Source organism: Lissotriton vulgaris, chromosome 5 (genome assembly GCF_964263255.1).
Source record: "Lissotriton vulgaris chromosome 5, aLisVul1.2, whole genome shotgun sequence".
In the NCBI taxonomy this organism is placed as follows: domain Eukaryota; kingdom Metazoa; phylum Chordata; class Amphibia; order Caudata; family Salamandridae; genus Lissotriton; species Lissotriton vulgaris.
The window spans coordinates 2,029,696,724-2,029,707,824 of record NC_141693.1 but is presented as its reverse complement, the minus strand read 5'-3'; the positions used below and the strand labels follow the sequence as shown (position 1 = coordinate 2,029,707,824).

The window sequence follows — 11,101 nt, the reverse complement described above, 5'->3', positions numbered from 1 at the left end:
AGGCCCATTTTCCAGACACAGAGTCACTCACAGCTTCTCTGTACATGGAGCGTTGGTACCGGGAGGCCCATCTTCCAGACACAGAGTCACTCGCAGCTTCTCTGCACATGAATCATTGGTACCGGGAGGCCCATTTTCCAGACACAGAGTCACTAACAGCTTCTCTGCACATGGAGCGTTGGTACCGGGAGGCCCATCTTCCAGACACAGTCACTCACAGCTTTTCTGCACATGAATCATTGGTACGGGGAGGCCCATTTTCCAGACACAGAGTCACTCACAACTTCTCTGCACATGGAGCGTTGGTACCGGGAGGCCCTTCTTCCAGACACAGAGTCACTCACAGCTTCTCTGCACATGAATCATTGGTACTGGGAGACCCATCTTCCAGACACAGAGTCACTCACAGCTTCTCTGCACATGGAGCGTTGGTACCGGAAGGCCCTTCTTCCAGACACAGAGTCACTCACAGCTTCTCTGCACATAGAGCGTTGGTACCGGGAGGCCCTTCTTCCAGACACAGAGTCACTCACAGCTTCTGTGCACATGAATCATTGGTACCGGGAGGCCCATCTTCCAGACACAAGTCACTCACAGCTTCTCTGCACATGAATCATTGGTACCGGGAGGCCCACCTTCCAGACACAGAGTCACTCACAGCTTCTCTGCACATGGAGCGTTGGTACCGGGAGGCCCATCTTCCAGACACAGAGTCACTCACAGCTTCTCTGCACATGGAGCGTTGGTACCGCGAGGCCCATCTTCCAGACACAGAGTCACTCACAGCTTCTCTGCAAATGGAGCGTTGGGACAGAGAGGCCCTTCTTCCAGACACAGAGTCATTCACAGCTTCTCTGCACATGGAGCGTTGGTACCGCGAGGCCCATCTTCAAGACACAGAGTCTCTCACAGCTTCTCTGCACATGGAACGTTGGTACCGGGAGGCCCATCTTCCAGACACAGAGTCACTCACAGCTTCTCTGCACATGGAGCGTTGGTACCGCGAGGCCCATCTTCCAGACACAGAGTCACTCACAGCTTCTCTGCAAATGGAGCGTTGGTACAGAGAGGCCCTTCTTCCAGACACAGAGTCATTCACAGCTTCTCTGCACATGGAGCGTTGGTACCGCGAGGCCCATCTTCAAGACACAGAGTCTCTCACAGCTTCTCTGCACATGGAGCGTTGTTACCGGGAGGCCCTTCTTCCAGACACAGAGTCACTCACAGCTTCTCTGCGCATGGAGCGTTGGTACTGTGAAGCCCTTCTTCCAGACACAGAGTCACTCACAGCTTCTCTGCGCATGGAGCGTTGGTACCGTGAAGCCCTTCTTCTAGACACAGAGTCACTCACAGCTTCTCTGCACATGGAGCGTTGGTACCGTGAAGCCCTTCTTCCAGACACAGAGTCACTCACAGCTTCTCTGCGCATGGAGCGTTGGTACCGTGAAGCCCTTCTTCCAGACACAGAGTCACTCACAGCTTCTCTGCGCATGGAGCGTTGGTACCGTGAAGCCCTTCTTCCAGACACAGAGTCACTCACAGCTTCTCTGCGCATGGAGCGTTGGTACCGTGAAGCCCTTCTTCCGGACACAGAGTCACTCACAGCTTCTCTGCGCATGGAGCGTTGGTACCGTGAAGCCCTTCTTCTAGACGCAGAGTCACTCACAGCTTCTCTGCGCATGGAGCGTTGGTACCGTGAAGCCCTTCTTCCAGACACAGAGTCACTCACAGCTTCTCTGCACATGGAGCGTTGGTACCGGGAGGCCTCTTCCAGACACAGAGTCACTCATAGCTTCTCTGCACACAAATCATAGGTACTGGGAGGCCAATCTTCCAGACACAGAGGCACTCACAGCTTCTCTGCACATGGAGCGTTGTTACCGGGAGGTCCTTCTTCCTGACACAGAGTCACTCACAGCTTCTCTGCACATGGAGCGTTGGTACCGGGAGGCCCTTCTTCCAGACACAGAGGCACTCACAGCTTCTCTGCACATGGAGCGTTGTTACCGGGAGGTCCTTCTTCCTGACACAGAGTCACTCACAGCTTCTCTGCGCATGGCGGGTTGGTACCGTGAGGCCCATCTTCCAGACACAGAGTCACTCACAGCTTCTCTGTACATGGAGCGTTGGTCCCGGGAGGCCCTTCTTCCAGACACAGAGTAAATGTAAATGTAAATGTAGTGTATTTTGTAAAGCGCACAGATGCCCCAAAGGGGCGTCCCGGCGCTGTGTAACGCTGTGGAACCCTTCCTGGCTCTCCCTGTGAGAAGCCCCTCCTGGGCACCCCCAAGGTGAAGCCAGGCATCCCAGTGTTGTAGGGGCAGTTGTGGAGATTAAGCAGGCTATTGCCCAGAGTTGCAGCATGGGACCCATGGTTAGAGTAGGCGCCAAGGCGAGAAATATCGAGTCTGCAGAAATTGAGCCCAAGACCCTGCCGCGTCGGGACTTGAACCCTGGTCCTGGGCCCAATCTCCCCTTCAGAGTCTGCCGCTCTAACCAGTGAGCCACACTTCTCCCTTCACAGCTTCTCTGCACATGAATCATTGGTACCGGGAGGCCCATCTTCCAGACACAGAGTCACTCACAGCTTCTCTGCACATGGAGCGTTGGTACCGTGAGGCCCTTCTTCCAGACACAGAGTCACTCATAGCTTCTCTGCACATGAAGCGTTGGTACCGGGAGGCCCTTCTTCCAGACACAGAGTCACTCACAGCTTCTCTGCACTTGGAGCGTTGGTACCGGGAGGCCCATCTTCCAGACACAGAGTCACTCACAGCTTCTCTGCACATGAATCATTGGTACCGGGAGGCCCATCTTCCAGACACAGAGTCACTCACAGCTTCTCTGCACATGGAGCGTTGGTACCGGGAGGCCCTTCTTCCAGACACAGTCACTCACAGCTTCTGTGCACATGAATCATTGGTACCGGGAGGCCCATCTTCCAGACACAAGTCACTCACAGCTTCTCTGCACATGAATCAATGGTACCGGGAGGCCCATCTTCCAGACACAGAGTCACTCACAGCTTCTCTGCACATGGAGCGTTGGTACCGCGAGGCCCTTCTTCCAGACACAGAGTAACTCACAGCTTCTCTGCACATGAATCATTGGTACCGGGAGGCCCATTTTCCAGACACAGAGTTACTCACAGCTTCTCTGTACATGGAGCGTTGGTACCGCGAGGCCCATCTTCCAGACACAGAGTCACTCACAGCTTCTCTGCACATGGAGCGTTGGTACCGGGAGGCCCATCTTCCAGACACAGTCACTCACAGCTTCTCTGCACATGGAGCGTTGGGACCAGCAGCTCCATGCCCCAAAAAACAGTCAAACACAGCTTCTAAACTACACATGAATCATTAGTACCAGGAGACGGGATCCGTTGTTAGTTTATTTTTATTGTAAACCTCTTTGTTGATTTTTGTCATCATCTAAAGAACCAAGGAGTGCCGCCCGAACCGTATCTCATGAAGAGACATTTAACATGGAAAACCATCCATTGCCAGGTATCGGATTGGTCCATTCCAGGAAAAGATTGTAAACAGCCTCAAGATACAAACTCCACAGGTTCGAATGTCTCAGGTCAGATATTGGTGGCTGAAGAACCAGTGTCCACCCAGACCCAGAAAAAAACACACAAGTTCACCAGACAAGAGATGCCATGGTAACAGCTCTCTTCATGGAGGTGAGGCGGTGGAGTAGTGTTCGATCTGGTCCCTGAAGACCAGTTGGAGTCCTTGGGGACAAGGTTCTCTCTCTGGTGACCAGATGGAGCAGGCATGTCAGGTCTGGGTTCTGGGTGATGAGAAAGAGACCATGGGTGTCAAGTCTCCTGTGCAGAGATCCGATGAATGAGTGCTAGTTCTGGTCTGGGGTGGGGGGAAGTGGGGGGCACATGGAGAACTTTGTACCAGGTCTCACTGGAGATCAGACGATGAACTGTCAGTGCTGGACCCTGGGGATCAGATGGGGACCTTGGCACCAGATCTGTCTGGAGGTCAGAGGAAGGAATGTCAGTTCTGGATGCTGGGGGTCAGACTTTGGTGCCAGGTGTTTCCTCTGGGGGTCAGATGAAGTCTGTGTGTGAAGGTTAGATGAGAGCCATGGTGATCAATTCTTGTACAGGGAGATGAGACCAGTTGTTGCTCCCAGGGATTCATAGGGAGACCTCGAGGGCCAGTCCTGCTGTCTGGAGGTCCGACACAGGCTGGTAGTGTCAATTGCTGTACCTGGAGGCCATCCAGCCGCAGTAGCTGTCACATGCTTTCACCGGTCATGGGACTGAGGCTACCACTGTCAGAGCTCATCGTGAGAGGCCGGACGCAGTCCATGGTGTGGGTCTAACCGAGAATCCTTTAGGGTTTTTTGCGAGCCGCTCCAGTGCGTGGCCACGTCATCATTGTCCCAGAGCGTGGATGTCTCAGTGTCACTGAGCCAGGCAGGTTCATCCGCATAGTGAGTGGGGTACACCAGCAGCGGGTCGGCAGAGAACACCTTCAGGTCACGGTTCTGAAACTGCTCCTTGTACTTTTCACTAAAATTCAAAAAGTAACATGGTTACTGATACAGGGTGAAATTGAAGTCTCAGTTCACAGAGAACAGCAGAAGGACACAACCTACGTCACAATTATTCACATTTGCAGATTTTCCTGGAAGCCTCATGAGAAAAACATCTAGAGTCAATGTAAGAATTAATTCTATCAATTAAACCTCATCATTAGCAGAGTACCGGCTAGATACACAAATTCTATCATTAAAGTCTCATCATTAGAACAGTATGTTAAAATAAATAATCTGTTTTCAAAGATGTTAGTGTTCCAAAGTCTGAAGCTAAAAATTCACTTAGATTACCACACCTACGTGATTCTCATCATTCTGTGGTTGGATTACACTGCCTTGGGGATCCTTCTTGGGTCCTTATCTTTCTGGGGTCTCTTCACCTGTATACAATGGGTGAATGTCAGGATGGACAGATGTTAAGACCCCAGGGAGGTTGACACCTCCCTGGGGTCTTATTGAGCCCTCATCCACCCGTGGTTACCATACTCAGCTTTCAGGTCCCCCTAGATACTTATCCCACTGGGGTCACCTTACACCAGCTTGGGGAACCCTCTTGGGTATTCATCCCTTTGAGGCCGGCATCCCCCATACTTTGGGGTCCCCTCTTCAGTTCCTATTCCTCTGGGGTTGGCTTAGACCACCCTGGAGTCTCTCTCGAATCCTCTTCTGTCTAGGGTTGCCTTACCTCACTTTGGGGGGGTCCCTCTCCAGTCCTCAGCCCTCTGGGGTTGGCTTACACTGCATTGGGAGTCCTTCTGGGGTCCTTATCTTTCTGGGTTTGACTTACTTCTTCCCCTCTGGTCTTCATCTGTCTAGGGTTGCTTTACCCAACGTTTGGGGGTTCCTCTTTGGTCCTCAACTCTCTGGGATTGGCTTACACTGCGTTGGGGGTCCTCCTTGGTGCGTCATCTTTCTGGGGTGGGCTTACCACTCCCTAGGCTCCCACTCTGGTCCTCATTTGTCTGTGGTTGCTTCACCTCAATTTGGTGGTCCCTCTCTGGTCCTAAACTCTCTGGGGTTGGCTTACATTGCCTTGGGGGTCCTTCTTGGGGCCTTATCTTTCTGGGGTTGGTTTCCATCTCCCTAGGGTCCTTTTGAGTCCTCATCCACCGAGGTTACCTTACCCCACTCTGATGTCTCTCCCAGGTCCTTATCCCTCTGGGGTCAGCTTACACCACCATGAAGTACTCCACTGGGTATTCAACCCTTTGAGGTAAGCTTCCCCACACTTTGGAGTCCCCTCTTGAGTCCTTATTCCTCTGGAGTTGGCTTAGAGCACCCTGGAGTCCCTTACGGCTCCTCATCTGACTAGGATTACTTCAACTCTCTAGGGTTGCTTACACTTCCATGGGGGTCAGTGGATCCTCATCCATCTGAGGTCATCTGACATCACCTTAGGAGTCCCTCTGTCACCTGAACAAAAGGAATGTAAGAAGGAGCCGCTGTCAGCTGTCCAAGCATTCCCTCGCTGGCAGAAGAGCAACTCCGGGACAGCTGTCAGCTGATCCGGAGGAATGAAAGAAGGAAGCGCTTTCAACTGTCCCAGTATTCAAATACAATGGTCTTCAACCAATATTTTCACAAGATATGATCAAATCAAAACCAAATCATAAAGTTCCTTCAATTGTGGGATATGTCATATCGATCTACCCAGTACATTCAATGTATTAATTCATATAGAGAAAAACAAAACAGCAACAGCAGCAGTAGTTACCAATTCAAGAACAAGTTTTAATTCATTGGCTACATCACTATCTCTGTACAAAAGGGTGTATAGGTTGCCCAAGGCGAGCGTGCATAAGATAAAGAATGTGAAGCACTTAGTGAGGAAGATAGAAGGTGAAAGAGCATACACATCTATTTACAAGTTTTTTACAAAATACGTCAGTTAGCACAATATAATTTTGTTTGTATGGCCTGGTCTGTATAATATGTTCTACACACAATTTCCTTTAACACCTTGGCTGCTAATGGTTTTCCCCTCCTGTGCTAACATTTTATGAATTCCTCTATTCATGACGAGCTCAGCTCGTCATAAGCACAGCTCAACTGTGCCTCATGACGAGCTGAGCTCGTCATGAGCATCGAAGGGGTTAAATGGAGACATTGCTTCCAAAATTCATATTGCACCAGAAAATCGTGTAGCACAGTCCAAGCAATCAAAAGAAGGGCGTCGACGTTTCGACTCGTCTTAAAGCCTAAAGGTAAGTTGGACCGTGGCTATGCGTGTCTTCATCAGGACTATAGCAATGGGCAACTCAGAGAATAGTGTGAGCCCTGGAGAATGAAGATGGGGAGAAATGTTGTCTTCAGAAAGCAGGGTTACTATCTCTGCACGAACTGATATTCAGCTTGTCCTATAATCAGATAGAGGACAATTCAGTGATAACACTAGTCTCACACTGCTGCCATTAGTTGCACAATACGTGGTCAACTAAATGGTCCCTATTTACACTAGGCGAACTAAACATTAAATCCCAAGAGTTGAGATATTAAATATGAATTCCTTACCTATTAGAATCCAAATAATGGGCTCTGCTTAAAAAGTTATGGTGGCGGTGATCGATCCGCTGTAAAAATCAAGGGAACCATGGGTAAGTCCAGGTATCTGAGTGTAACCCTAGTTACTGATTACCTCCCACCCTAGATATCAGGTCCCCGGGACTCACCAAGGCACCTGGTTTAATCACCCCAGCCGAATATCAGCTCGTGCAGAGATAGTAACCCTGCTTTCTGAAGACAACATTTCTCCCCATCTTCATTCGTCCAACTAAAGGTAAAGCAGGGGTCATTTATTATCCCTTACATAAAGTTAACGTGTCCCAGAAACAATTATGGGATATTGATATCACTAAAAACGTCCTCCATTTGATTATAGGACAAGCTATCAATTATTGAAAATTGCCCACGAAGTGACTGTATAGCCTGCTACATGAAGATGATATAGTTTCACGTCTTCGCCCCCTGGACAAAGGTAATGTTCAGTCCAGTCGTTACATCATCCTAACATCAATTATGACGCTAGTAGAGTGTGAGTCTATTGACCACCCTATTATCTTTTTAGGTACCAATCGATTACCTTGGAACCCCGAGTATAGAATCCTACTTGGTTCTCCATATTTATTGGGTAAGCCACATTTGTTCTTGCCCTAGCAGATTGTGACATTAGCAGTCACAAGTCTAATGCAACAGCCTGATGTATTTATTTATTTCATTCTCCAGGGCTCACACTATTCTCTGGGTTGCCCATTGCTATAGTCCTGATGAAGACTCGCATAGCCACGGTCCAACTTACCTTTAGGCTTTAAGACGAGTCGAAACGTCGACGCCCTTATTTTGATTACCTGGACTGTGCTACACGATTTTCCGGTGCAATATGAATTTTGGAAGCAATGTCTCCATTTAAAGGAAATTGTGTGTAGAACATATTATACAGACCAGGCCATACAAGCAAAATTATATTGTGCTAACTGACGTATTTTGTAAAAAACTTGTAAATAGATGTGTATGCTCTTTCACCTTCTATCTTCCTCACTAAATACTTCACATTCTTTATCTTATGCACGCTCGCCTTGGGCAACCTATACACCCTTTTGTACAGAGATAGTGATGTAGCCAATGAATTAAAACTTGTTCTTGAATTGGTAACTACTGCTGCTGTTGCTGTTTTGTTTTTCTCTATATGAATTAATACATTGAATGTACTGGGTAGATCGATATGACATATCCCACAATTGAAGAAACTTTATGATTTGGTTTTGATTTGATCATATCTTGTGAAAATATTGGTTGAAGACCATTGTATTTGAATATTGTTGAACACCCAGGTCTTTCGATCTTTTGGGTCACCCCATTTTTGATAATGGTTCAACTGTCCCAGCATTCCCTCTCTAGCAGAAGAACAACAATGGGGCAGCTGTCAACTGATCCTGAGGAATGTAAGAAGGAGCCACTGTCACCTGTCCCAGCATTCCCTCTCTGGCAGAAGAACAACTCCGGGACTGCAGTCAGCTGATCCAGAGGAATGTAAGAAGGAGCCGCTGTCAGCTGTCCCAGCATTCCTTCTCTGGCAGAAAAGCAACTCAGGGACAGCTGTCAGCTGATCCAGAGGAATGTAAGAAGGAGCCGCTGTCAGCTGTCCAAGCATTCTTTCTCTGGCAGAAGAACGACAACGGTACAGCTGTCAGATGATCCTGAGGAATGTAAGAAGGAGCCGCTGTCAGCTGTCCCAGCATTCCCTCACTGGCAGAAGAGCAACTCAGGGACAGTTGTCAGCTGATCCGGAGGAATGTAAGAAGGAGCCGCTGTCACAGCATCCCCTCACTGGCAGAAGAACGATGATGGGACAGCTGTCAGCTGGTCCGGAGGAATGTAAGAAGGAGCCGCTGTCAGCTGTCACAGCATTCCTTTTCTGGCAGAAGAACGACAACGGTACAGCTGTCAGATGATCCTGAGGAATGTAAGAAGGAGCCTCTGTCAGCTGTCCCAGCATTCCCTCACTGGCAGAAGAGCAACTCCAGGACTGCTGTCAGCTAACCCAGAGGAATGTAAGAAGGAGCCGTTGTCAGCTGTCACAGCATTCCCTCACTGGCAGAAGAACGATGATGGGACAGCTGTCAGCTGGTCCGGAGGAATGTAAGAAGGAGCCGCTGTCAGCTGTCACAGCATTCCTTTTCTGGCAGAAGAACGACAACTGTACAGCTGTCAGCTGATCCGGAGGAATGTAAGAAGGAGCCGCTGTCAGCTGTCACAGCATTCCCTCACTGGCAGAAGAACGATGATGGGACAGCTGTCAGCTGGTCCAGAGGAATGTAAGAAGGAGCTGCTGTCAGCTGTCCCAGCATTCCCTTGATGGAGCGAGGTACAGAAGATTTTGTGTGTACCCCATGTAGATCAATCACCCCCATAACATAGTAATACATTAATTTTGATTGCTGTGTATTAGTAAAAACACACACATTACATGTGGGAAATGCTTTGCACTAACAGGTTTGATTAACATATTAATTAGTGATGTAAAACGCATGTTTAATCTATTTTGTGCATTTAAGTGGTATGATAATGCAGGTCTGTGTACATTGTGCATTGCATGCTGCTTTTCTGCTTCATTTTAATGGCTTGCAGTGTGATGCTTTTCTGCTAGGTAACAGTTTTAAAGGATAAATATTAGCACTGATGGTTGGGGGGACAGAAAACACATATATTCTGTGTATTTACATTTTCTTTTTCTGTTTATCGTAGTTTTGGTTGGTTGCCAATTCCAAAATGGCTTCGCTTTTCCCGGTTCTGCGCAGTACAAAAAAAACTTACATCATTTTGCTGAGAGAAACTCCTCCATGCTCTATGCTTCACTGAAAAACTTTACAACTTCAGCTAACTATGATTCGAGGCCACTTGATATGAATGCTGGAGAAGTGGCTGAAGGCCAAAGTGATAACCGCGAGAACAGCTGAATGTCTGCCAAGGAGACAAGTGAAATCTCTTCCAAAAGATGACCACGTGGAAGCAGCTGAATCACTGCCAATTAACATTGAAATGCCCGATGATGAACGGGGACAGTCGAACTTGTGTTTATCAGTTTGTCAAACAAAGTTATTCACGGACATCCTGGAAGTTGAAAAATGCATGGACAGTCGAATTTGTATCTGTCAACTTTTTTATCAGGAAGCTGCTCATGGACATCCTGAAAGTTAAACAATACATTGTCAATTAACGGACATCCTGAGAGCTAATAATTGCGATGTCATGACCAATCAGAGAAAGGGAAAACGGAAAGAGTTGAAACATTTGAGGGTAGAGAGCCAGCAAATACAGTATAAATATCAGAGCAAAATTTGGGTTTAATGTCACAGGAGCTGATCGCAGAGAGAGAAGCTGATTGCACTGCAGCTGTTTGCAGAGATGTTGGGAGCCTGAAACTATGCCAGAATGCGCTCTGATAACCCCTGTAGGATGGAGATCGTTACGGGACACTAAGCCTGGGTGAGAGATTGCTCCCGAGGAGGCCTGGGTTAGTAAGTATAGTTGGGGTTTAGTGCTGGGTAGGCAGGTTTTAGTGTAGAAATCTTTAGAATTAAATGCATGTGTTTTTAACTATGGTTCTCTGGTCTTTTCATGCAGAATTTCTCTTTCAGTTACATGACCAAGGTTTGATGTTTTATTTTAGAGAATGATGGAATTAATGTGAATCTGAATTTTCTCTTCATGACTTTTATTAACAGTTTTTCCTGATTTATTACCTAAATAAATGGCAATGCTCAGTGAAAATTAACAATGACAGAATAAATGATAATTTCTTTTATGCACATTAATTATATAAAATCTTTTAAATGATTTCAGGTGTTCTTGATTTTTTCTGAGTCAATTAATTATGCAAATCAATGTATTGTTGTAGTGAGGTTCAGCTGGTCTTGACAATCCCCATCAACTTGCTCAACTAATTGGTCCATCGACCTAATTGGCGGGGTACATTGATGCATAGATTAGTTAGTAGAATTATTGAGGAAAACAAATGTTGGTGTTAAAAATCTGTGCTTAAAGG

General features: G+C 47.6%; 1 protein-coding gene across 3 annotated transcripts in view; it reads right to left on the bottom strand.

The window, feature by feature from the left end:
* Nucleotides 1-3,378: 3,378 nt before the first annotated feature.
* CERCAM (cerebral endothelial cell adhesion molecule) overlaps nt 3,379-11,101 on the bottom strand; it is a 202,271-nt gene continuing 194,548 nt past the window's right edge. For all 3 annotated transcript variants that reach the window (XM_086924932.1, XM_086924931.1, XM_086924930.1), the window contains one exon: nt 3,379-4,534. In XM_086924932.1, coding sequence (XP_086781058.1) covers nt 4,297-4,534 — 238 coding nt within the window. In that variant the 3' untranslated portion in view covers nt 3,379-4,296. The remainder of the gene's footprint in view (nt 4,535-11,101) is intronic.